Source organism: Pseudorasbora parva, chromosome 4 (assembly GCF_024679245.1).
Source record: "Pseudorasbora parva isolate DD20220531a chromosome 4, ASM2467924v1, whole genome shotgun sequence".
In the NCBI taxonomy this organism is placed as follows: domain Eukaryota; kingdom Metazoa; phylum Chordata; class Actinopteri; order Cypriniformes; family Gobionidae; genus Pseudorasbora; species Pseudorasbora parva.
In genome coordinates this window covers 5,644,071-5,671,372 of record NC_090175.1, presented here as the reverse complement: position 1 = coordinate 5,671,372, position 27,302 = coordinate 5,644,071, and the positions used below count along the sequence as shown (strand labels likewise).

Here is a 27,302-nt window from a genome sequence, read left to right as displayed (position 1 = left end):
ATTTAATCTGCCCGCAAGTGTCGTCTAGGAACTCTCAATACCCTTCTGAGCTGTATTCCTCACAATCTGGACGGGGCAATCACATCGTGTATAGAGTCGGCGGGCGGGGCCATAATGACGACGGCCGAGTTGCGTTTGCGTGCTTCTAGTAAACACAGAAACTGGCGAACGGCGGCGGTCTTTCGAATCAGCTTTGACTGCGACTCTGGAAGACTTGGAGTTAAGCTTTCCTCTGAGAAAAGAACAAAAAACGGCACTGAAGTCATTCTTAAAAAGGGAAGATGTTTTCGGAGTTTAGCTGACCGGATACGGTGAATGTTTAATCTATCAACAAGCTCTGCTTCACCTTCATTGCTCTGGTTGGTTGTAGCGCTATCCTATCACGAGCAGAGGGAGTTTGAAAGACAACCGTTTATCCGCCCCTCGGATTGAGCTGTCAATGGTGAGTTTCCAGACCAAACATCTTGATGTGAGTCTGGCTTGTCAGGCTATCAACTCAGTGTTGCAGTGGTATATGAAAACTGTTTTGTGTATCAACATGAAATCCATAACTATTTGTCAGCATTGTCTGAAGACGACACGGTTCAATTTTGGTGAAAATCGGACAAATGGTCTAGGATGAGTTTGAAAAAGTAGGTTTTTAACAATGGAGGACAGATAGGTAAAATATGGTAAAATTGGTATCTATGTTCTTGGCATGAGTTATAGAATGTATTATGACCAGTTTCATTACAGTGAGTTAATTTAATCAAAAGTTATTTGCATTTCTGTACATTTTATTACAACTTTTGACCACAAGGTCTCGCTGCCCCAAAACTTTTTGAGCATCTTCAGGACATAGAGCGGAAGACATATACTGAGTTTTGTAACGATACGCTAATGCATTCGTAAATTATAGCATTAGCATTTTAAACCATAATACTGCATTGAAGTCAATGGGAATTTCATGTTTTGTTTTATTATAGCGCCACCAAGAGGCACAATCCCACCAATGTTTATGTGTCCTCATAGTGAACTCATACATATGTGTGTCAAGTTTAGTGAAAATATCTCATTTTGTTTTGGAGTTATAGACATTTATATGAAAAACACATAAAAAATTACTGACACCTGACTTTGATTGGATTTTACTACCCATTACTATCAATATTTTGAGATTTGGGCATTTTAGCTATCGACCTATGTTTCCGAACTTCTGAGGCTGGTTTCGTCTCGATCGGACTAGCGGTTTCGAAGATATCAATAAATGTTTTTTTAAGCGCTAAATTACAACACTGCGCAAACCATATGCCAAAGCCTGGCAAGTCTGGTATTGTTGGACTCGGCAAGGATTCAGGAGACCAAAAAACATACTCCCATTAAAATATGTCAACCACACCCAAAGTTGTGGCCACTAGGTGGCGCTGTTTCGAAACTTCTCAGGCTACTTCAGGGCATCGTGGTGATGACCCATACCAAGTTTTGTAACAATCCGTTCATGGGTTCATAAAATACAGCATTTTAGCACATAATTCAAAATGGCTGACAGCCAAAATGGCCGACATGGTAAAATTGGATATCATTCGACTCGCCATGATGCCTGGAATCAAAAGAGACCATGTGACAATATTTTAGATTTTTGGATAAACGGTTCAGAAGTTATAAGCAAAAATAGGCATTTTTCGTATCTCCGGACCAGTAGGTTGCGCTGTGCCAAAACGCTGCATGTTTGCCTCAGGTCATGCTTGTGATGACATGTACCAAGTTTGGTTTGAATACGATAAAGCGTTGCGGAGATATTGCCTTAAGTGTGTTTTCACAAACGTTATGTAAAATGTTTTTGCGCGTCTATCGAAAATGATTTGACGAATCAACATGATTTGCAAGATTTTCTGTCGGCGTGGTCTGAAGATGATCTGGTTAAATTTTTGTGCAAATTGAATGAACCATCTAGGACGAGTTCGGTAATTGAAATTGGTGGGAAAATTTGCATAACAGAAAATGACGTCATATGGTGCAATCGAATCGGCTTGAGCCAAGAAATCAGAGGAATTTACGAATTTAGCTTCTAGCCCTTAGGGGTCAAAAGTTATCAGCATAAACATGAGTGAAATTTTGGACAGGTGGTGGCGCTAGAGGGATTGAGTTAGAGGCACCAAATTTGCTATAGTGACAGCTCCGACTGCCCTCTATGAGTGTGCCAAATTTCACAAATTTCAAAATGTGCGCTCAATGCTTAATGCAAACAGACAGCTCTCGCGACACGAACGCAGTCTGCATACCGTGCCAGGGAAAAACGGAAGTAAGAGATCCTCGCGTTTTTAAAGCGGCCGTAACTTAACTTCCGCCCAGCTCCATCCACTCACGTAACAGAAAACTCAGCTAAAAGGTTCACCCCATTACACAAGCATGCTTTATTCTCTCATCATTTCAGCTGTAAATGTCCACTTTATGTCACGGTGATGGATTTATGCGTCTTTGCAGATTTGCATTTCGACTCGAGTTAACTCGCATAATAACTTTGACTGTTTGCCCTTTTGAACTAATAACGATTGCTCGTTTCAGTGCCATGGCCGCTGACGTTAGCATTATTTATTTGCTATAATCTGTGTGAGCCGAGTCTGACAACCAAAACTTCACGATTAAACAAGACGGTTCATTCACATTATTTTTACAGTCACAGCGGAAGCTCGGGTTGCCATAGAAACATGACACGCGCTTGAGACTGCACTCGCGTCAGCTGGAGTACCTGAAATATGAGCTTTTTTACGCAATTTGAGCGTCACGGAAAACATTTATGTGACAGTTCATCTGAGGTCTTGTTGCTGATTTGAGATATATTCAGGAGTACATTATTACCGCGCGCATGCATTAAATCGGCCCGCTTTATAAACAGCTGAGAGAGCGCGAGCGAAAGAGAGAAAGTGTTTGGTTTATTTAAAAAAAATTTTTTTAATATATTTCTAAATCTCATTTCCCGGCTCACACTTTTCTTATCCTAATTTAGCAATTTGTTACACAAGTTACACAAAACACACAGGCCATGCTGACTCTCACGGCCAGCTGTTCTCAGAGTCCTATCGGCGTATTACATAGGCTACAACGTTAAACAGACCCGCGACCCAAAGTAATAGATTGGGACTCGACCCACGGGTCTCGGGTGCTCCGTGAAGACCTCTAGCTCCAGCTCTCAGAAGTGAATGTGTGTGTGTGTTAAATATGTTTCAGTTCACATGCATATAAATGAGCTCAGAGCTGATGGACAATAACTAAAAGCTACAAGACTCTCATTTTAATGCTACTGTGTATTTTGATTATGTTCCTAGTCTGTTTTTTTTTATATATTTCATTATCTGAGAGTGTATCGTGTTGTTCTTGACTTATCTCTTGCTTCTCTCTTCACTCTCTGTACATTTATTCCTGCTTTTCTGCAACACTCTCACACTTCACACTTCATTATCACTCAATTCTGAAAAGATGAGCTTTTATTTCTTATAAAGAGTCAATGTTTTCAAGTTGTACAAAAATTAAATACATTTTCAATGGTTCATTGTAACTGATAAAACATGTTCATAATGTGATGAATTCTGTGTTTCAGGGGTTTCTAGTGCTGGTTGGCGTGTGAGTTACAGTCCTTCACACATCTGTGCACTAAAGGACTCAACAGTGATAATGAGATGCTCTTATACATACCCTACTGGATATCAGATCATGAAAGCGTTCTGGACAAAAGAGCTTGGAAAGGATGCTGAGCCTCCAGATCTGTCTGAGGACCCTGAATACAGTCAGAGGCTTCAGTATCTGGGAGATAAACAGCAGAACTGCACCGTCAGACTGAGTCATGTGACACTGAAGGATTCACACGAGTACTATTTCAGATTCATCACTGATAAAACTGGTGGGAGATGGCTTGGTAAACCAGGAGTGACTCTTACTGTCACAGGTGAGTTTCATGAGGTTTATCTCTTCTTCTGTGCATTATGTTGAATAATAATCAGTGTATGACAGCAGCACTAGATATAATGTGTGTGTTGTGTTCAGATCTTCAGGTGGAGTCTCCTGAGAGAGTGACAGAGGGAGATTCAGTCCGTCTGACATGTAAAAGCAGCTGCACTCTGACTGACAGAGCAACATTCATCTGGTCCAGAAACTCACAGCCATTAACTGAGAGAAGCGACGGAAACAATGAACTCCTGCTGCAGTCAGTCAGAAGAGAGGATGCAGGCAGATATAGCTGTGCTGTACACGGACACACTCACACATCGCCTGGTGTTTATCTCAATGTCATGTGTGAGTACAGATCAATCATTTCTCTTTAAAGTTGTCTTTGAAAAGCTAGTGTGGCGGGGCGGTAATTGGTAAAGACTCACATTATGAACGGGGAAATTTAGACCCAAATATAAAGCACACATGTTGGTTTCCACTAAACACAAGAGACGGGGGTATAAATACAAAACACTTTTATTTTGCTATAATACTAGTTAAAAAAAATGTTAAACGGTTGACCAGACAGAAATGAAATCAAGAGAATAAAACACTTTTCAGGCTGAAGCATACCAGTAGGGTGGCTAGCTGCACAGTGAGTATCTTAGGGCACACAACTCGCCCAAGTATGCTCCACACAAAACACACACACACACACACACACACACACAAAGTGAGGGAGATGCAATGGTCACGACCAGTGTTGGGTAAGTTACTCTAAAAAAGTAATTAATTACTAGTTACTAATTACATCTTCAATAGTGTAATTAGATTACTGTACAAATTACTCTCTCCAAAAAGTATTTAATTACTTATTACTAATTACTTTTTAATTACTTTCTAAATCAACCCTCGAGTTAAGCAATTCAAGGTTAGACATGAAACGGTTCATAATTCATTCAAATACATAATATAAAACTACAGCAACAAAAAAACTCTTATTAACTGATTAAAGTATTACAAATGTAAGAAGGATACATACAAACATGCATTTTTAAAGTTAAACTTTAAATGTTGATGTTAAGTCCACTATTGAATTATGTATAAAGTATTTAGTTCAATTACATCAGAAGTAACTGTAATTAAATTACAGAAAAAATAAAAGTAATCCCTTACTTTACTTTTTCAAGGAAAAAGTAATTAAATTACAGTAACTAATTACTTAGTAACTAGTTACACCCAACACTGGTCACGACACAAAAACACTCTGTGAGAGAAACACCACCACCACCACAGGGTCAAACAGCACGCTTCCCTCACTGGAGGCGTACAGCTCCTGAAATAAACAAAAGAACCAAACAGCAATTGATCAACACACAGAATTCACAATTTGCATTGGATCAACTTCAAACCATAGATGAGGAATATGGACGAGTCGCTGGCCACAATGGTTCAAACAAAGATAGAACCTGTTAGGTTTGAACCAAAAGCTCATGAACCTAGTCACAATGACAAATCTTTAGAAAAGATCAAAAGCAAAAATGAAAATATAAAACAAAGCAAAAACATTCGTAGTTCAAATCAAAAATCACAAATTAATCAAGAAGAGAACATTAAAGACATTAACAAATACTCAAATCAGTACATTTAAACCGAAAAACAACAAATTAAACCTCCCAAGGTCCAGATATTAAATGTTCCTCCAAGGCGTCCCTAGGACGAACACAGGCCAAGAGGAAAATAAAAACGAATCAACACGCTGCAGGCGGCGAGTATCAGTGGAGCTAATGTGCTCTATTAACGGCACATCGCCCGTTAAATTGACGGCTCGAACCGGCCACCGTTCCCTTAAGCCACCAGCATCAGCGTGAATCAACAAAACAAAAACAGAAATCAAATGTCAACAGTCACAAAAATACTAAAAATATAGCAGCAGAACAAGCAGTGCAGTTTTCAATGTTTTATAAGGAGTAATTTATTTGCCCTGCAGTCCAGAGTGACAAAATGCTCGTGAGAAATTGCCCCCACTAAAATAGACACAAATGAAGACAGATCAGTCAGACATCAACCTAATAATGATCAAGGGACTCGATATACATACCCAGAAGAAGATCGCTAAACACACAGGTTCAGTTTACATGTTTCATGTGTGGATTTTACATTATTAATTACAACAGCTCTGTGAAGTTAATAGGCTGAGATTCTGCACAAAATAAGATTCAAACTACTTTATTGGGTTAGACACTCACAGACATCAAGAATCAGTGTATGAATCTCAACAATGGTGACAAACCATTGTCACCATTGTTAAATTTCCTGAACGGATGAATAATAAACTAATAAACTGATAAAACTGATAAACACCATATCAGACACACAGATCAACTCTGAACATCAAAAAAAAAAAAAATCCTAAAAAGTCACATAAAACAGCAAAAAGAAAATGGTGAGAATAGAAAGAAATCACTAAATCAGTTCAACTTACAGTGGCATGAAAAAGTATCTGAAGCCTTTGGGATTTCTCACATTTCTGCATAAAATCACAATCAAATGTGATCTAATCTTTCTCAAAATGACACAAATGAAAAAACAGTGTCTGCCTTAACTAAAACCACCCAAACATTTATGGGTTTTCATATTTTTATTGAGGATAACATGCAAACAATGACAGAAGGGGGAGGAATAAGTAACTGAACCTTATGCCTAAGGAGACTTTTAGAGCAATTAATACCAATTTTTACCAAACAATTTAAGTCAGGGGTGTGTCCAATCACTGATGAGTGGCTTAAAGCTGCCCTGCTCACTATAAAACACACATCTAGAAAGAATTGTGTCTTGATGAGAAGCATTGTCTGATGTGCACCATGGCTCGCTCAAAAGAGCTCTCTGAAGACCTGCGATCAAGAATTGTTGATTTGTATAAAGCTGGGAAAGGTTACAAAACCATCTCTAAAAGTTTGGATGTTCATCAATCCACAGTTAGAGAAATTGTCTACAAATGGAGAGAGTTTGACACTGTTGCTTCTCTCCCAAGGAGTGGCCGTCCACCAAAAATGACAACAAGAGTTCAGCACAGTATACTCAGAGAGGTAAAAAAGAACCCTAGAGTGTCTGCTAAAGACTTAGGCACCCTAAGTCTTTAGCAGACACTCTAGGGTTCTTTTTCACTCTAGGGTTCAAGTTCACACTTGTAGTTCGGTTCGTTTGGTTAGTTTGGTCTGGACCAAAAAACAAAAACAAACATAATAGTCCTGGTCCGCTTAGCGTTCACAAAGGCATTTTTAACAGCGAACCTAAAGTTACCGAACCAAAGGCACAGGAAGACGCTCACAACCTGATTGGTCTGTTTATATGACGTAGGAGCTCGTTTACCGAACATGCAAAACAATGCTGTGTGCGGATTACACGCGCGGGCATTTTATGCGTGTACATATGGCATTATTTTTTACCAGAGAACTCATGAAGAGCTCATGAAATGTTCAAAACAACGCTGTGTGCTGGATTAAACGCGATCATTTTATGCGTGTACATGTGGCATTATTTTTACCCGCTGAGAACTCATGAAGAGCTCATAAAATGTTCAAAACATTCAAAACAGCAGCAGGATTTCCTCCATTGTGCAGAAAAGAGACGGCCGTTCTGTCGTCTGTACCTGCTAATAATGGGCAACACAGGAACTTTGATGAGAAGAGCCAGGTTTGCTTTTTGTGTGTTTTTATAGCATTTTCGAAACATGCTCGTCTGACCAAATATTGATGAGGCTCTTCCTCGTTGCTCTACGTTTGCCCTCTAACGTTAAAGTTACTCATTTTGGATAACGTACACCGAGCTTTCCGCGTCGTCAAATCAGCTGCATTATGCGTGGCATCTTGTGACATTATACGTCCGGTTTTTGCTCCGTTTACATGTCTTTGGTCCGTGTTGCGTTCATATATCAATCGAACAGCACCAGAGTTCGTTTGGAAGCGGACCGAGACCCATCTTTTTAGCGGTCTCGGTCCGCTTGTTTGGTGCGCACCAGAGTTCTGGTGGCAGCGTTCACATATGTTCAAATGAACCGCACTAACCGAGCAACCGCACCAGGGTTCGTTTTAATCGAACCAAACATGACAAGTGTGAACGCACCCTTACAGAAATCACTGGCACAGTCCTATATCTCTGTGCATACATCGACTATATGTAAAACACTGACCAAGAATGGTGTTCATGGAAGGACTCCACGGAGGAAGCCACTGCTGTCTAAAAAAAACATTGCTGCACGTTTAATGTTCGCAGAAAGACACTTGGAGAGTCCACAGAACTTCTGGCAAAATATTTTTTGGACTGATGAAACGAAAGTTGAACTGTTTGGGAGGAACACACAACGTCATGTGTGGAGAAAAAATGGAACATCTCACCAACATCAACACCTCATCCCCAGCGTGAAGCATGGTGGAGGGAGCATCATGGTTTGGGGCTGGTTTGCTGCCTCAGGGCCTGGACAACTTGCAATCATTAATGGAAAAATTAATTCAAACGTTTATCAGGATGTTTTACAGGAGAAGCTGAGGCTGTCTGTCAGAAAGTTGAAGCTAAAAAGAGGATGAATGCTGCAACAGGACAATGACCCAAAACACAGAAGTAAATCAACTTCAGAATGGTTTCAGAAGAACAAAATACACGTTCTGGAGTGGCCAAGTCAAAGTCCTGACTTGAACCCCATTGAGATGCTGTGGCATGACCTCAAGACAGCGATTCATGCCAGACATCCCAGGAATCTGACTGAACTGCACCAGTTTGTGAAGAGAAATGGTCCAAGATTGATCCTGATCGATGTGCCAGACTGATCTGCAAATACAGGAAGCGTATGGTTGAAGTTATTGCTGCCAAAGGGGGGGCAACCAGATATTTAATGTGATGGTTCAGTTACTTATTCCTCCCCCTTCTGTCATTGTTTGCATGTTATCCTTATTAAAATTATGAAAACCCATAAATGTTTGGGTGGTTTTAGTTAAGGCACACCCTGTTTTTTCATTTGTGTCATTTTGACAAAGATTAGATCACATTTGATTGTGATTTTATGCAGAAATGTGAGAAATCCCAAAGGCTTCAGATACTTTTTCATGCCACTGTATAATGTATGCATGCTGCAATGCATGCTGGGAGCCATAGGCGAGTTTTGATTGGTGTACCCAGAATGCACCGCAAAAGCTTCTTGATGGCCACGATTATTGAGATTCATACGCTAATTATTGATGTCTCTGTGTGGCTGAATGACAAGAGATTCAAACCTTTTTTTTTTTTTTTAGGACAGAATAATTTTTAAAAATCCCTCTGATTATTATTGTAAACACCAGATCTTATGCTGTAGAATCACAGAGCTGCTATAATTCACATAGCTAATGCAACAAAAGTCACCAAGTGTCATCCCATTCCGCTGAACCAAAAAAAAAAATCTAAATTTCAAAACGTAAAATGTTTTGGTCATTTTTGACTGAAGAGGACCAGAGGGTTAAGATAGGACATGAAATAGCCAGTCAGTGTCCTCAAATCTATTCAAAGGAGACTTGTGATGTGTCTGTCTTTTATTCAGCTTCCTTCCTTTCCTTTTTTCAAGCAGCTCACTCTCGTTTGTGCACTCACATCCGTTGTGTAGCCCTGATCCTATGACTCAATAACGCCATCTGGTGGCTCCCCTATATCATCAAAGTCAAAGTACCTTTATTGTCCCACAAGGGGATATTGGATTTGCAGCAAATGCTCCACATAAACACATGAACATACAACAACACTCACCAACAAAGACCAGCCAGCAGAGAAGATATTCACAATAACACCCAATGTACATAATGTGCAAATAAATAATGAAATAAAATACAGAACACGGTCAAGTGCAAAAATGCAACTTGGACAAGTTATTATAAAGTACTAAGTGTCATTAAGGTGCCTCACAGCTGATGGGATAAAAGATATTTGCATCCTCTTCGTTCTGCAGCGAGGATAGCGCCGCTCAGAGGGCAAAAGCTCAAACTCTGTTCTTAGGGGAAAACAAAGTTTGTTGTCTAAAATGACTCCAAGATATTTGTATGTCTCCACAAGCTCAATGTCCATGCCTTTAATAACCGTGACTGTAAAGGGAGGTGGTGTCCTGCGAAAGGCAATGATCATGTCCTTAGTTTTAGATACATTCAGCTGTAAAAAGGAATGATCGCACCACTCTACAAAGTCACTGAGCACTGGCCCATGGTCCCGCTCATTCCCTGATAGCAGGCTGACAATGACAGAATCATCAGCAAACTTAAGTATGTATTTATCCTGGTACAAACTGCAACACTGGTTTGTGTACAGGACAGGAGAGGAGATAGACAGCAACCTTGGGGGAACCAGTGGATGTAAAAGTGACTTCAGATAGGGCGCTGTTGGCCCTCACACTCTGGGATCTAGCTGTTAAAAAATCCCATAACCAGCCCACCAAATTCAAATCAAGGTTAAAATCCACAATCAGTCTCTCAGCGAGCAGAAAGAGCTGAATGGTGTTAAAAGCAGAAGTAAAATCAACAAATAAAAGTCAGACATGAGTCTTTGCTCTATCCAGATGGGTAAAAATGCAGTGCAGTAGTGTGATCACAGCATCCTCCACACCCCTGCCAGACCTGTATGCAGACTGCAGTGGATCTGACTGATCTCCAACCTGCAGTAGGACATCCTCTTTGACCATTTTCTCAAAGCTTTTCATAACCAATGAGGTCAAGGCTACAGGTCTAAAATCATTCAAGGATTTTGGGGGAGCTGCACTTGGCTATAGGCACGATAATAGAATGCTTTCAACCTCTAGGGACTCGTTGGAGTGATGAGGACAAATTAAAAATGAACTGGAAGATATGACAGAGTTGATCAGCACATGTTTTTAATAACTGGCCACAAATATCATCTGGTGTGTCTGAAAATTTTAGCCACAGTACTACTGTCAACTATAATGGATGGAGCTGCCTGTGTGATAGCCCTGATACCTTCCACTTCATCATCAAAATCTAAATTAAAAAATGTTAAATCAAGAATAAAATACATTATATTCATCAGCCAAATGTTTATCAGATTAAAAAAACCATCCAGGACCAGTCTGATGGCTCTCTCATTAGACCCAATCAATGTCTTCATACCATTCCAGGTTTTCTTTAAATTATTACTTCTCAAATCTGCCTCAATTATCTCCTTATACAGTATTGTTCAAAATAATAGCAGTACAATGTGACTAACCAGAATAATCAAGGTTTTTAGTATATTTTCTATTGCTTCGTGGCAAACAAGTTACCAGTAGGTTCAGTAGATTGTCAGAAAACAAACAAGACCCAGCATTCATGATATGCACGCTCTTAAGGCTGTGCAATTGGGCAATTAGTTGAAAGGGGTGTGTTCAAAAAAATAGCAGTGTCTACTTCTCAAATCTGCCTCAATTTTCTCCTTATACCTGAATTTATTCTCACAGTCCTCTGTTCATCAGTATCAGAACAGGAGTCCTGAAACACTGTCCAGTCTGTGCACTCGAAGCAGGCTTGTAGCGCTGAAGAGCTGTCCTCAGTCCAGACCTTCACCTGTTTTCTGACAGGCTTCTTCCTCCTCAACACGAGGTGTAGCCGGGTAAGAGGTGGACAGAGTTGAGGTCAGAGGCGCCCAGTGCTGGCCCCGCCTTGGACGTATATACGCCTTTAATTGAGCCGTAGCACAGTTTAAAGGGGGGGGTGAAATGCTGTTTCATGCATACTGAGCTTTTTACACCTTTAAAGACTTGGATTCCCATCCTAAACATAGACAAAGTTTCAAAAACTAATGTTGGACGTTTGATGGAGTATTTCTGTGTTAAAAATACTCCTTCCGGTTTCTCACAAGTTTCGGCGAGTTTTTTTCGAGTATAGGTCTACTTGACGTTAAATAGATCGGAAGGTCCTTGTATGGGCCGTACGGGCTCTTCTCCCAGAAGGGTGCGCGCGCGTGACTAGAGCGAGAGAGGAAATGCACGCCTTACAGTCTCTCAGGTGCAGATCCAGTCTTCCGTGAACACTTATGATGCGCCGCGCTCCACTTTATTCCTATGGGTGACGTCGAGCGACTTCAACGCTTCAGCACAGCATTCCGGGAAGGCAGCGCTGCATTTGAACCGATTTGAACGCAGAAATGACGGGAAGCTTCAAGGCATCGCTGCAGTCGCGTCGCAAAGTGGATTTCCACGGTCACTGCTGTCACAGGACTTCACCAAATCATACCAAAGAAGTGTGTTTTTGACAGAGCGGTCCTGCTTTGGAAGATGCCGGTGAGTAAATCAACTTCAAATGTCTCTGCTATTGGCTACCGTCGCATGAGTAAACATCAGTAAACGATACGATCGCGTGCTTCATCATTCAAATGCGCTAACGGTTACTCCATTGTTGTTCTGTATAACGTTACACTATTCTGACTCTGACGTGCAAAACCTTTTTGCTTGCTACCTCTAAGGTCTAGTCACATACAATAGTCCATAAACCGAATCATGTCCTCATAAACTGCGCGTAAAGACACACAGAGGCCCCTAAATACAGTCCATACCACAGAGACGGACGTCCTGATGTTGCCGTTTCTCCTGTTCAATTTATTTCAGCCTCAGATTTGATTGTGGATCATTATCTGTATTAGCTGAGATAGATGGGTTTCTCCACGCTTGAGGACGTCACCGCTTTGTGCGCATTCGTCATTCTTTAGCTCCGCCCACACGATACACCTCCAGGCGCTCGGTTTTTTCCGGAAAGACTCAGTACAGCCCATATTTCTTTTATAAATATGATAAAACTAAAGACTTTTCGGAGATATGAAGGATGCAATACTACTCTATAGGTACTCAAGATTGACATGAGATTGACTGAAACTGAGTGTTTCACCCCCCCTTTAAGAGTTTTATTACGACGTGTGGGGCATGTTACATACTGATAAAAGCTGTTCAGTGTTTTCTTTAAGTTACAACGGTTAAAATCGCCAAGAACAAAATTATGAACGGCAGGGAAGATAGACTGAAGTTTGTTTTCAGTTTTAAAAACAATGTCCGCGGCGGACTTGGCGTCGCTTTGGGGTTGACATAAGCCACAGTCACAAAAATCTGGGGGAACTCTCCAGGGAGTACGGCCGTAGTGATTAAATAAAAGATTAAACATTATAAAATAATTATAATGTTACTATGATTTTTACATAAATAATTGTTTTAATTTAGAAATTAACGGCATTTTTCCTACCCCGATTTTAGCCTCTGATTTGAACGCTTCAGTGTAAATGCCCACTGCTGTGATTGGCTGCTGTGAGACTCAGTGTAAACGCCCACTGGTGTGATTGGCTGCCGTGAGACTCAGTGTAAACGCCCACTGCTGTGAATGGCTGCAGTGAGACTTCAGTGTAAACGCCCACTGCTGTGATTGGCTTCTGTGAGACTTCAGTGTAAACGCCCACTGCTGTGATTGGCTGCTGTGAGACTCAGTGTAACCACCCACTGCTGTGATTGGCTGCTGTGAGATTTCAGTGTAACCGCCCACTGCTGTGATTGGCTGCTGTGAGACTCAGTGTAAACGCCCACTGCTGTGATTGGCTGCTGTGAGACTTCAGTGTAACCACCCACTGCTGTGATTGGCTGCTGTGAGACTTCAGTGTAAACGCCCACTGCTGTGATTGGCTGCTGTGAGACTTCAGTGTAAACACCCACTGCTGTGATTGGCTGCTGTGAGATTTCAGTGTAACCGCCCACTGCTGTGATTGGCTGCTGTGAGACTCAGTGTAAACGCCCACTGCTGTGATTGGCTGCTGTGAGACTTCAGTGTAACCGCCCACTGCTGTGATTGGCTGCTGTGAGACTTCAGTGTAACCGCCCACTGCTGTGATTGGCTGCTGTGAGACTTCAGTGTAAACGCCCACTGCTGTGATTGGCTGCTGTGAGACTTCAGTGTAAACACCCACTGCTGTGATTGGCTGCTGTGAGACTTCAGTGTAAACGCCCACTGCTGTGATTGGCTGCTGTGAGACTTCAGTGTAACCGCCCACTGCTGTGATTGGCTGCTGTGAGACTTCAGTGTAAACGCCCACTGCGGTGATTGGCTGCTGTGAGACTTCAGTGTAACCGCCCACTGCTGTGATTGGCAGCTGTGAGACTTCAGTGTAACCGCCCACTGCTGTGATTGGCTGCTGTGAGACTTCAGTGTAAACGCCCACAGCTGTGATTGGCTGCTGTGAGACTTCAGTGTAAACGCCCACTGCTGTGATTGGCTGCTGTGAGACTTCAGTGTAAACGCCCACTGCAGTGATTGGCTGCTGTGAGACTTCAGTGTATTTTAAATAGTAAATTAAATATTTTGATGAACATGATTCCTAATTATTTATATTCACGATTTTATAATATTTGTACACACTTTACATTTTTATTTCAATGTCGTAATTTCATTTTTAATTCACTTTAAGCAGATTTGTTATGTGACAATATTAATTCGTTTCTTAACAGTCAAGATCAAATGATCTACATCTCTTGTTGCATCAAGCCATCCCATAATATCCGTCAACACTCAAACTAATGCATGATAATGCATAATGAATCTCAAACAGCATGTGGATGTCCCAACACACAACAGAGGACATACACTTGACCTGGTCATTACTGACTCTGTCCCCATTGAAAATCTACTGGTATATGATTTTGGAGTGTCCGATCACAAAGCCATCTCAATGGAGGTGAACTTTTCTCATTACATCAAACCAAAACGTCTAATCCATTTCAGAAACATAAAAAATATCAACCCAGATACTTTGGCTTTGGACCTCATGAAAATCCCTTCAGCAAATTTCACATCTGTAAATGATTCTGTGGACTTTTATAATAACACTTTGAGCAGTATTTTGGACCTCCATGCACCTGAAAAAACACGAATAGTGACTTTTTCTCGTACATCCCCTTGGTTCACTCCAGAACTACGGAAAATGAAAACAGCAGGGCGTGTACTTGAGCGACGTGTTTCAAAAACTGGACTTACTGTTCACAAAATAGCCTATCAAGAACATCAGAAGGCCTACTCAATGTCACTAAAAAAAGCACGGACACAGTTCTACTCAAACATCATTAGTGAAAATCAGGGGAACTCCAAGCAGCTTTTCTCCACAATAAGTCATCTCATCAAGCCACAAACTACTTCACACAATGACACATCAGAAGAGAAATGCAACAGCTTCATCACCTTCTTTAGGAAAAAAGTTGAGACCATCCACTCTCTCCTTTCCAGCACTGCTGCTCTATCTGTCCCTACTGCCGACCCACAGCCTGGGACCTTCCAGCCTCTCTGTTGTTTTCCTGAAATCTCTAAGCAACAAGTTGAGGACATCATCAGCAGGATGAAAGCTTCCACCTGTATGCTGGACCCTTTACCCACAGCTTTGGTGAAAACACACATCAGCTCTCTTAGTCCCTTAATAACCAAAGTCATCAACCATTCTCTACGTACTGGTCATGTTCCATCTGCTCTTAAAACTGCTGTCATCAAACCCCTTCTGAAAAACCCCACTTCAGACCCTGAAGTTCTTGCAAACTACAGGCCTATTTCCAACCTTCCATTCTTGTCCAAAGTTCTAGAAAAGGTTGTTGCTGCCCATCTTCAGGATGATCTAAATTCAAACTCCCTTTTTGAAAAATTTCAGTCTGGTTTCCGTTCCGCTCATAGTTCTGAAACAGCCCTGATCAGGGTCACAAATGACCTGTTGATGGCAGCTGATACCGGCACACCATCGCTGCTCATTTTACTGGATTTATCTGCTGCTTTTGACACGGTTGATCACAATATCCTCCTTCAGCGTCTCCATCATTCTATTGGACTCTCTGACACTGCTTTGAGCTGGTTCCAGTCATACCTGTCTGGAAGAACAGAGTATGTTTCCTTGAGAGGTGTAAAGTCTCAGACGCATACAGTAACTTGTGGTGTTCCGCAAGGGTCGGTCCTTGGCCTGATTTTGTTCACCATTTATACTCTTCCCCTTGGCCACATAATCAACAGGCATGGAATATCATTTCATTGCTATGCCGATGACACTCAGCTATATATAAAAACCAGCATCACTTCATCTACAGCCACTCTGTCATCTCTGAGCTCCTGTCTTGAGGATATTGAGGCATGGATGAAGGCAAACTTCCTACAGCTAAATAGCTCCAAAACAGAAGCTATTTTAGTGGGTACACCACACCAGGTCCAGTCATCACCTATAACGCACATCACCTTCTCTGGTCAAAACATTCCAATTTCATCGACAGTCACTAACCTTGGAGTAAGATTTGATGCTCAACTCACATTTGAAGCCCACATACAACATCTGTGTAAGATCTCCTTCTATCATCTCAGGAACATTGCTAAACTCCGTCCCACACTTGGTCTGTCAGATGCTGAAAAACTTGTCCATGCTTTTATTTCATCCAGGCTGGACTACAGCAACGCTCTCTTTTTTGGGATTCCTGGCAAAAGTCTACAAAAATTACAATACATTCAGAACAGTGCTGCCAGGATCCTAATGAGGATAAGAAAATATGACCATATCACACCCATCCTTCACTCGCTCCACTGGCTCCCTGTTTCATACAGGATTAATTATAAAATCATCTTACTTACCCATCAATGCATCCACGGAAACGCACCCCCCTACTTAAAGGAACTACTCGTCGCAACACAAAACTCTTCACGCAACCTCCGTTCTGGAAATAAAGCCCTTCTTCAACCATCCACAACTAAGCTCCGCACTATGGGGGATCGAGCCTTCTGCTCAGCCGCACCGCGTCTTTGGAATTCCCTTCCTGAAAACCTAAGGGCTCCTCAAGCCATAGACTCTTTTAAGAAAGAACTAAAAACCTTTCTTTTTAAACAAGCATTTTTTACTTTTTGCTAATTCATTTATTTTATTTTATTTATTTTATTTTTTTATGTGTAGCACTTTGGGATTGTTTTTAACTATGAAAAGGGCTTTACAAATAAAATATATTATTATTATTATTATTATTATTAATGCATGACAAAGATTAACTGCACAATGTGTGTAAACCTCTGATACAACTATAAAGTAATTATTCCATCACAATTCACAAATAAATCTCTCAATCAATGGACTGTGTCTATAGTATTATACACACATTTACACAACATTAAAATATTATTTTCAAATAAACTTTTATATTTATTATTATTTTAAATGATTATTGCCCCTGGTTCAGTAATGAACTCTTGTAATAAAGTATCAGTGAGTTGTGTTGAGTTGAGTTGTATGGTAATGTTTTATTATGTGTGTGTGTGTGTGTGTGTGTGTGTGTGTGTGTGTGTGTGTGTGTGTGTGTGTGTGTGTGTGTGTGTGTGTGTGTGTGTGTGTGTGTGTGTGTGTGTGTGTGTGTGTGTGTGTGTGTGTGTGTGTGTGTGTGTGTGTGTTGAATGGTCGCCGGTTCCCGCCTCCTTCCTTCCCATCGACGAACTGTGTTACAATATTATTACGGCCGTAGTGATTAAATAAAGATTAAATAAACATTTATTAAAGATTTATTCATAGTTAAACATTTGAGAATGGAAATATGTCACTCAATGTGTACACTTTTATAATAAAAGCTAACATGTTCCCTGTGTGGCACTGCTCTGTGAGCACAAAATAAACTCTTTTTTTTGCCTTTTTTTCTCTGATATCCACAGCCTCTTGATACTTTTATATGGCAGTAAATTTGGTTGAATTGCTATTGTGTTGACATTTTTAGATTTTGATTAGATTAAAGTCGCATTAATTGTGTTCAAGTGTCAAAATAACAAACAAAAAAATTCAAGGGTGCATCTTTGTGTGCTATCTATCTACCCATGTAATCAACTGTTGGAATTGACTGTGTTTGTACTTGTCTTGACTGTGAATGAATTAGACCACTGAGTAGCCCTCTTTTAACCAATGTACTCATTTCACATTAGTGAACCAACTAGGTCCCGCGTGAGGAGCCCAGCTGGGTTTGCCCATGTGGGACCAAGTGAGCCCCAGATAAGATGCCCATATTGAGCCCATGCCCACTCCATACCCCTGTAGCCCATGTTTACTCCACGTGGGCCCCACATACACGTGTTGGCTTTTCTTAAACACTCTCCGTCAAAACTGATGAAGAACTTCACACTTCATTATTACTCAATTCTGAGAAGACGGGCTTTTATTTCTTATAAAGAGTCAATGTTTTCAAGTTGTACAAAAATTAAAACCTTTTTCAATGGTCCATTGTAACTGATAAAACATGTTCATAATGTGATGAATTCTGTGTTTCAGGGGTTTCTAGTGCTGGTTGGGGTGTGAGTTACAGTCCTTCACACATCTGTGCACTAAAGGACTCAACAGTGATAATGAGCTGCTCTTATACATACCCTACTGGACATCAGATCGAGAAAGTGTTCTGGACAAACCCACTGGTAAAATATAATGACGAGTTTACAGATCTGTCTGAGGACCCTGAATACAGTAAGAGGCTTCAGTATCTGGGAGATAAACAGCAGAACTGCACCGTCAGACTGAGTCATGTGACACTGAAGGATTCACACAAGTACTATTTCAGATTCATCACTAATAAAGCTGGTGGGAGATGGACTGGTAAACCAGGAGTGACTCTTAATGTCACAGGTGAGTTTCATGAGGTTTATCTCTTCTTCTGTGCATTATGTTGAATAATAATCAGTGTATGACAGCAGCACTAGATATAATGTGTGTGTTGTGTTCAGATCTTCAGGTGGAGTCTCCTGAGAGAGTGACAGAGGGAGATTCAGTCCGTCTGACATGTAAAAGCAGCTGCACTCTGACTGACAGAGCAACATTCATCTGGTCCAGAAACTCACAGCCATTAACTGAGAGAAGAGACGGAAACAATGAACTCCTGCTGCAGTCAGTCAGAAGAGAGGATGCAGGCAGATATAGCTGTGCTGTACACGGACACACTCACACATCGCCTGATGTTTATCTCAATGTCATGTGTGAGTACAGATCAATCATTTCTCTTTAAAGTTGTTTTTGAAAAGCTAGCAAAGTTTAAAACTACATAACACATGAGCTCCCACAAAACATTTATAGCGTTATCACAAAAAATAACTTTTTTTCAATGAATGTGTCAATTAATTAAAAGGCATATAAATTGTGTGTATTATATTATATTGTGTGTATGTAAATAATGGCCAATAGAGAGCGCTGCCCTCCCTGAACCACAAAATAATAATTATGATTATCATAATTGATATAAACAGTATGAATGGATATTTATATGATATGATGAGATAAGATATGCTATATGTCCCCTTTGTTTGTCCGCATGTCTGAAGTTCACCTCTGTAGTTTAGCCAATTGCTGTTTCACGATATAAACATATTTAAGTCCTCTTCATTTAAGGGTCACACTTGTCCTCCTCCGGTCAAAAGTGACCAAAGCCTTAAAATGAAATCCTGACTCCCAGGTCAACCAATCAAATTTATTTTAGTTCAATAATATTTTTTTTATTATTATCTTCAACTTTGAGGGTATTTTGTGATAATATGTAATATTTATACAATTTTAATTAGCTATTTTTCCCCTTTGAAAATAATAAAAAAATATTTATTTTAGTATTGAAACTGTATTCCATGTTAAAATAGAGGCATTCAAATATATATATATATATATATATATATATATATATATATATATATATATATATATATATATATATATATATTATAAAAAAAAATTTTTTTTAGGTAGTTAATGCCCTCTGGTGGCAGTAAAAATTGAAAAACTGATGTAATGCCCTGTTATGACCATTAGGTTCATTTGTATGTGTATGTAGCAGATATCAAGTGGTACCCTCAGGACAGAAGGACAGCCAAACATGGATGAGATGAAGGATGTACATTTATATCCCTTTAAAGAAGAATAGGTTGGAGCAAAATTAGAAAACACACACACTGGAAGGCCTACTCTCTCACTCCGCACTTCCCCGTCTGCATTCACACATAGACAGTAAAAGAAATGGACCGAGCGATCCCATTGACGTCAACAGCTAAATAATGAAGTCAACCTAGAAGCACTCACTTCCTGATGGCTGAGCGAACTGCGCAGGCTCAGACTGAGCTTGAGGACGTAGATGTGACGTGAGCCTCCTGTCTGACAGCTGTAGGTCTTCTAGTAGATGTGGAAAGTGAAATCTGAATCACGTTGTTTAAATATTTTCTCCCGTTGCTTTTGGCTCACTATGGGCTTCTCCCCATTCTTCTCCCTTGACTTTATCAGACTTTATGTCTCCACGTCCCCCCGACTGTCTCATAGACAGTAAAAGATTGCCTGCGAGCGTCTCCTCAGGTCTATACGGTAATTTCTCAACTGTGCGACAGAGTCGCGTTGGTTATGATGCAATCGTTAGCCTATTTTTACAAAAACAGCTTCTGCGGGGCGATAGTGTAAGATACAAGGTAACGGAGCCTTTTATGCATTGTCATGTTTCTTTAGAAATAAACAAATGACAAAATGGAGTCTTTAAACGCCTCAGATGTAAAGTTATTCACTGTCAAAGTGACTCAAAAATGAATGGGAGTCAATGGGACGCTAACAGCAGGTGATGGCTTGGTTAGCAATGGCAGCCCCTAGGGGTGGAACGCTTTCCGAGCGCTAGATTACCCCCTTGCATTCACAGTCAGACTGCGCGCGAACGCTTAAAGGGCGGTGTATGAACTACATTGCACATATACATGTAGGCAATCAAATATAACAGTAATTTCAAATAAAGTGATACTCAGAGTACTTAATTGCAACACTCCATGTAAACATCATGAAAATATAAAAATGTGTGAATAAGACTGTATTGATGCAATCATGCAAAATCTGGACCATATGGTCCTTAATGTTAACCAAGTATTATTTCTTAAGACTGCTACAATCACATTTAAACATAACACAAACTATATAATTGTTAAGTGCACAAACATACCTTTAAAGAAGAATAGGTTGGAGCAAAATTAGAAAACACACACACTGGAAGGCCTACTCTCTCACTCCTGCATAGAAAAGCACACGTGCGAATTAAGCACTCAACATACCACGTTTTAAATGTGCCACTTTCTAAGAGAATTTGCTAATTGAATGAATATACATCACAATATATCCAAATCAACACAATGTACACTATAATGACGTTACAGAAACAGTAAAGGAGATAGATGCACGAGAGAGTGAAAGTTACCGCACTTCCCAGTCTGCATTCACAGACTGAGCGTGAACGCTTAAAGGGAAAGCGATAACGCATCCTAAGGTGCGCCACTAATTAAGGCCCCACCTACAACAATTGGTAGGAACTCCCGACTGGAAACATTGAAAATTAAACATAAATGACAATGAAAGGGTAACATTAAGTTTTGATGAAGTTAACACATTTACAAAAATATTTCTTTCATCACAAATATGGTAAAGTAAAATAAAATAATAAAAGTAGGAAGACATAAAATAAAAAGTCACAAGCAACTGGCTACATGTATATTATTGTGGTTTGTGTGTGTTTCTCTGAGTGTGTTTACATGTGTGTGTCTCTGGTTGTGTTTACGTGTGTGTGTGTGTGTGTGTGTGTGTGTGTGTGTGTGTGTGTGTGTGTGTGTGTGTGTGTGTGTGTGTGTGTGTGTCTGTTTTGAGCTCTTGATGTTTTAGAGTGTAACCTCTTCCTTAGTGTTTTTTTTTTATTTTTTTACTGCATTGTGGCTGAATTATTGATTTTGTTTCACATATTTGAAAAAATATGCTCTGTGTTATTGCACTATTCATTAGGGATGTCCCGATCAGGTTTTTTTGCCCTCGAGTCCGAGTCATTTGATTTTGAGTATCTGCCGATACCGAGTCCCGATCCGATACTTCTATAATACATAAAAAAAAGAATATAAGAAGAGAGAAAAAACGATCCAGGATGTTCCTTATTTTTTATTTTATTCACCTTATTTTAACATTCAACAACTCTAACAAACAGAGCACTTCTGTGAGGTAGCTTGAACAATCAAGTAATAAATAACACATTCTTCACTTTTGGATTTTAGTGCAACAGTAAATATAAAAAAGTCTGGGACCGGAGTTGCGCAGAGCAGGGAGTACAATGGCGATATCAAAAGCACACCCATACTCTCACAGATGCAGAACAATTAATTATGTTGGTGTGAAATAAACAGTTATGGAAATTAAATAATCTGCTCCCAAAAATCATGAAAAAAGACAACAACTAAACTTACTTAAAAAAACGACCACTTGACATGAAATCATTGTGATGATAACTGCCTACAATGACATAAACTAACTTTGGGGAAAAAAATATTTGAAGTGTAATTTGATTGAAATGTAATTAATGCTTTTCAGGTTTTTATAGGTCTAACATTAGTTTTTAGGTAGAGAAATTGAATAAAGTAGGCTAATCAAATGTAAAATAGCTGCATATTTAACTGTTAACTCTTAAATTGAAGACTAATCCTTACAAAAGCTATTCAATCAAGAGCAGTGAGGGATTCCTTCTCTTTTCTTTGACATTAAACAGACAGCAGTAAAGGCTACTGCCCCTTTAAGACCTAATGGAAGGCCCTGTGTCGTCTTTCTCGACTGTATAAAGTCCTCTTAAGGCATATTCAGGCTATGTCTGCTTGGATACTCATCAAGATGGATTTGTTGACATACTTCTTGTGTGAGTTTGTCCGTTTAAGCACAAGACTTGAAAGAGAACTCAATATATGCGCGCTGTGAGACGAGTGCGCGCTTTCGGATGATGCATACGGCAGCACTCGCATGCATTGAACAAAGTTTACACTGATAGACCATTTTGCCCACGTTTTTCTTTTATTAGCGCAGTAGAAATTTATCACTGAGGAGCCAGCACGTGTGTCCATCAACAGAAACATGCATTATTTTCAAGTTACAACCCATATTATTGATGCGTCATCAGATGCGAGATGAACCGCGGTGCAAGTGCGCACCGTTTACATGGCAACCCGGAATATACGTACATCCGCGTCCTGATCGGGATGTAACGTTCGATTCCGATCGAGTCTGAAATCACGTGATCGGGCCCGATTTCCGATCACGTGATATCTTCACGTGATATCGTCGGATCGGGACATTCCTACTATTCATATGTGTGTGTGTGGGGGGGGGGGGGAGTCTATTTTACACTCTTGATATTTTAGAGTGTCACCCCTACATTGCTTTGCAATTTTTTTCTGGTCATGGCTGATTTGTGGTTCGTATCACCAAAAGATTCCCTGAGTTTTTGTGTTTCCTATTAATTTCCTTTGTTGGTCATTTTTTACCGCGAAGGAGTTAAGTATGACTTTTTTTTTTTTTTTTTTTTGACCCTTTAATATATCCGAATCCCCTCCATGATTTTTTTGTGTGTAATAGCTATTGCAACAAAAGTCTAGAAAAATTTGAAAACTAAATCTAATCTGACCTTAAGTGTCGTCTAGGAACTCTCAATACCCTTCTGAGCTGTATTCCCCTGACTCTGGATGGGCCAATCACATCGTGTATAGAGTCGCTGGGCGGGGCCATAATGACGACGGCAGAGTTGCGTTTGCGTGCTTCTAGTAAACACAGAAACTGGCGAACGGCGGTCTTTCGAATCAGCTTTGACCGCGACTCTGGAAGACTTGGAGTTAAGCTTTTCTCTGAGAAAAGGACAAAGAACGGCACTGAAGTCATTCTTAAAAAGGGAAGATGTGTTCGGAGTTTATCCGACCGGATACGGTGAATGTTTAATCCGTCAACGAGCTCTGCTTCACCTTCGTTGCTCTGGTTGGTTGTAGCGCTATCCTATCGCGTGCAGAGGGAGTTTGAAAGACAACCGTTTATCCGCCCCTCGGATTGAGCCGTCAATGGTGAGTTTCCAGACCAAACATCTTGATGTGGGTCTGGCTTGTCAGGCTAACAAGTCACCAAGTGTCATCCCATTCCACTGAACCAAAAAAAATCTAAATTTCAAAACGTAAAATGTTTCGGTCATTTTTGAATGAAGAGGACCAGAGGGTTAAGATAGGACATCAAATTTAGCCAGTCAGTGTCCTCAAATCTATTCAAAAAATAATATTATATCGCCCCAGCCATTGATAATGTCAGGACTGTGGGCTGGATAAAGCAAACTGTTTCGTATTCTACCTGAAAGGAGACTTTTGATGTGTCTTTCTTTTATTCGGCTTCCTTCCTTTCCTTTTTTCAAGCAGCTCACTCTCTTTTGTGCACTCACATCCGTTGTGAAGCCCTCACGATCAAGTGCAAAAATGCAACTTGGACAAGTTATTATAAAGTACTAAGTGTCATTAAGGTGCCTCACTGCTGATGGGATAAAAGATATTTGCATCCTCTTCGTTCTGCAGCTAGGAACTCGATAGCGCCGCTCAGAGGGTAAAAGCTCAAACTCTGTTCTTAGGGAATGATCCTGTGAATGAGCTATGACTTTTAACGTTCCTCTGGACCTGTTTTATGTATAACTCCCCAGGTTGAGCCTGACTTCTCCTTGAAATCTTGCTTGCCACTTTGATCAGACTACCAAGTCTGTTTTTATTTGTCAGAGAGAGGCTTCCAAACCAAGCAGCTATCGAAAAAGATAAATAAAAGCACGATAAAACAGAGTCATCATTTCTGAAAAAACATTAAAGGGGGGGTGAAACACTCAGTTTCAGTCAGTGTCATGTCAATCTTGAGTACCTATAGAGTAGCATTGCATCCTGCATATCTCCGAAAAGTCTTTATTTTTTTTATAATTATATAAGAAAGATGCGCTGTTCCGAGTCTTTCCGAAAAAAGCTGAGCGGGTGGGGGCGTATCGTGTGAGCGGAGCTAAATAATGACGTGTGCTCGCTGCTGCTATTGTGTTGAGTCGAGTGCGTCGTAAAGCTGTCTCATCCCTAACAGCGGGAAAAAAACTTTATTCAAAATAAAAATATGGCTTTTAATCAGATACAGCCATACATCTATGATCCGGAATCAGACCCAGAGGCTGCAGTTGAACAGGAGCAGCAGCAAAAACGACTAGAGCAGGACGTCTCTATGTGGTACAAGTTATACACTAACTATATAATATGCTTAGCGGCTTGTGTTATTTACATATTTATACTTGAATTATATCGTCGTATTTTTGTCTTTGAAGGTGTACATGTGGGAAGTGCAGTTGTGCACGTGTTTGTGTGTTTACGCGTGGTTTGTGTAGACAATTGTAACGTTAGTAAGCGGACTGGTTTTGCACGGCAGGCTAAGTTAGTGTTTACATAGATAGACACGGAATAGTAGCGCATTTGAATGAAGAAGCTCGCTTATTTAGTTCAACATATTTCCCCCCTCTTTGTGTATTGTTGTTTGGAGTGCTTTTACAATACACAAACATAAAGTTACACATATAGTGGCCAGCTAAACAAATGTACACGCACTACACATCGCATGCTCCATTGATCAATTAACTATACGTGATCATGTTTGGGCTCCTTGATGAGCATAGGCAAAAACACAGACATTTGAATCAGTCTTACTCACCGCCTGCGGTTCTAACGTTAGGACCTTTATCGTTGGGACTGCTCCATCCTTCAGCATTAGGCGATTGGGAAAATCCGGCGTCGAGCTGGGCCTTGTTTATGAAACAGTCGGCACCGAAATGCAGCGAACAGATATAAACATTCGCGCAACTCAGTTGCTGATCCGGAAAAGCAAATTACATCCACTGTTGCCTTAACGCGGGGTTTTGGGGAATCTGTGCAGGACTGTCTTGGTCTGGCAACCAAAAACGCACTTTTTTGGTGACATTGTTATGTGCACATCACCTGTTTAGCATCCTACAAACCAGCGCTTTGATGGGCGTAGGCTGTTACTTTCGCTCTCTCCCTCTCTCTCTCTCACGCGCTTCCGGTAGAATTGTCCGTAAGGCCCATACAAGGAAATTCCGCCCCCGTTAACGTCAAAGGGGACGCATGATCTCAAAAAACTTGCCGAAACTTATGACTAACCGGAAGTAGTATTTTTGACAAAGAAATACTCCCATCAAACGTCCACCTTAACTTTTGAAACTTTGTCTATGTTTAGTATGGGATTCCAAGTCTTTAACAGTGTAAAAAGATCAGTATGCATGAAACAGCATTTCACCCCCCCTTTAAAAGTGTTCATTTTGCTAAGAAAGTACAGTCTTTGTTGGATTTCCTTTGAGACAGCATCAACCAAAGGTTCAAAACAAAGTTTGCTGTCTATGGAGCTGCCTGTGTGATAGCCCTGATACCTTCCATTTCATCATCAAAATTAATGTTAAATCGAGAATAAAATACATTATATTCATCAGCCAAATGTTCATCAGATAAAAAAACATCCAGGACCAGTCTGATGGCTCTCTCATTAGACCCAATCAATGTCTTCATACCATTCCAGGTTTTCTTTAAATTATTACTTCTCAAATCTGCCTCAATTTTCTCCTTATACCTAAATTTATTCTCACAGTCCTCTGCATTCACATCATCTTCATTAAAAACAGTTTTTCGCTTGATTAGCAAATCTTTAATGTCCTTAGAGATCGACTGTTTGTGGTTTGGATACACCACGACTTCCTCACTCAGGAGAACAGAGTCTTTGCAAAAAGAGATGTAACTGCTGACAAGGTCAGGGAGTTCATCAATATCAGAACAGGAGTCCTGAAACACTGTCCAGTCTGTGCAGTCGAAGCAGGCTTGTAGCGCTGAAGAGCTGTCCTCAGTCCAGACCTTCACCTGTTTTCTGACAGGCTTCTTCCTCCTCAACACGACGTGTAGCCGGGTAAGAGGTGGACAGAGTTGAGGTCAGAGGCGCCCAGTGCTGGCCCCGCCTTGGACGTATATGCGCCTTTAATTGAGCCGTAGCACAGATCAAGAGTTTTATTACGACGTGTGGGGCATGTTACATACTGATAAAAGCTGTTCAGTGTTTTCTTTAAGTTACAACGGTTAAAATCGCCAAGAACAAAATTATGAACGGCAGGGAAGATAGACTGAAGTTTGTTTACAGTTTTAAAAACAATGTCCGCGGCGGACTTGGCGTCGCTTTGGGGTTGACATAAGCCACAGTCACAAAAATCTGGGGGAACTCTCCAGGGAGATAGTACGGCGTAGTGACACAGACAACAGTTCAATGTCAGGGCAGATTCCCAGTCAGTGAACTGATGTTGAAGTCTATCACGCTAGGACAGCACCATTGTAATCCCAATAGGAATTCACGGGTGTATCGGAATGTGTGCTGCTGGTTGCTCCAAACAAAGTTTAAAACAGTCACTAAAAGTAGGACGTAAAAAGTGACTTCCATCCCTCAGATACTCAGCAAATGTTCATTAAACAGCACACCACAAAGGGGAATTAAGACCCTAAAAGACGTTTAAAACACAATAACACGGA

General features: G+C 40.5%; 2 protein-coding genes across 2 annotated transcripts in view; both read left to right on the top strand.

The window, feature by feature from the left end:
- Nucleotides 1-27,302, top strand: part of LOC137072740 (B-cell receptor CD22-like) — a 39,657-nt gene that overhangs the window by 2,235 nt on the left and 10,120 nt on the right. The window contains exons 2-3 of the mRNA XM_067440665.1: nt 18,199-18,546; nt 18,645-18,893. Coding sequence (XP_067296766.1) covers nt 18,199-18,546; nt 18,645-18,893 — 597 coding nt within the window. The remainder of the gene's footprint in view (nt 1-18,198; nt 18,547-18,644; nt 18,894-27,302) is intronic.
- On the top strand, nt 1,964-4,298 carry LOC137073674 (carcinoembryonic antigen-related cell adhesion molecule 2-like). The gene is made up of 2 exons (XM_067442381.1): nt 1,964-3,922; nt 4,021-4,298. Exons 1-2 carry the CDS (start codon nt 3,652-3,654, stop codon nt 4,296-4,298), a joined length of 549 nt encoding a protein of 182 aa, XP_067298482.1. The 5' UTR covers nt 1,964-3,651.

What these genes read in the sequence shown, in the direction of transcription:
- LOC137073674 (XM_067442381.1), top strand. Translation starts at nt 3,652, where the DNA reads ATGAGATGCTCTTATACATACCCTACTGGATATCAGATCATGAAAGCG. An exon ending in AGTGACTCTTACTGTCACAG is followed by an intron (nt 3,923 to 4,020) that starts GTGAGTTTCATG and finishes TGTTGTGTTCAG; the next exon opens with ATCTTCAGGTGGAGTCTCCT.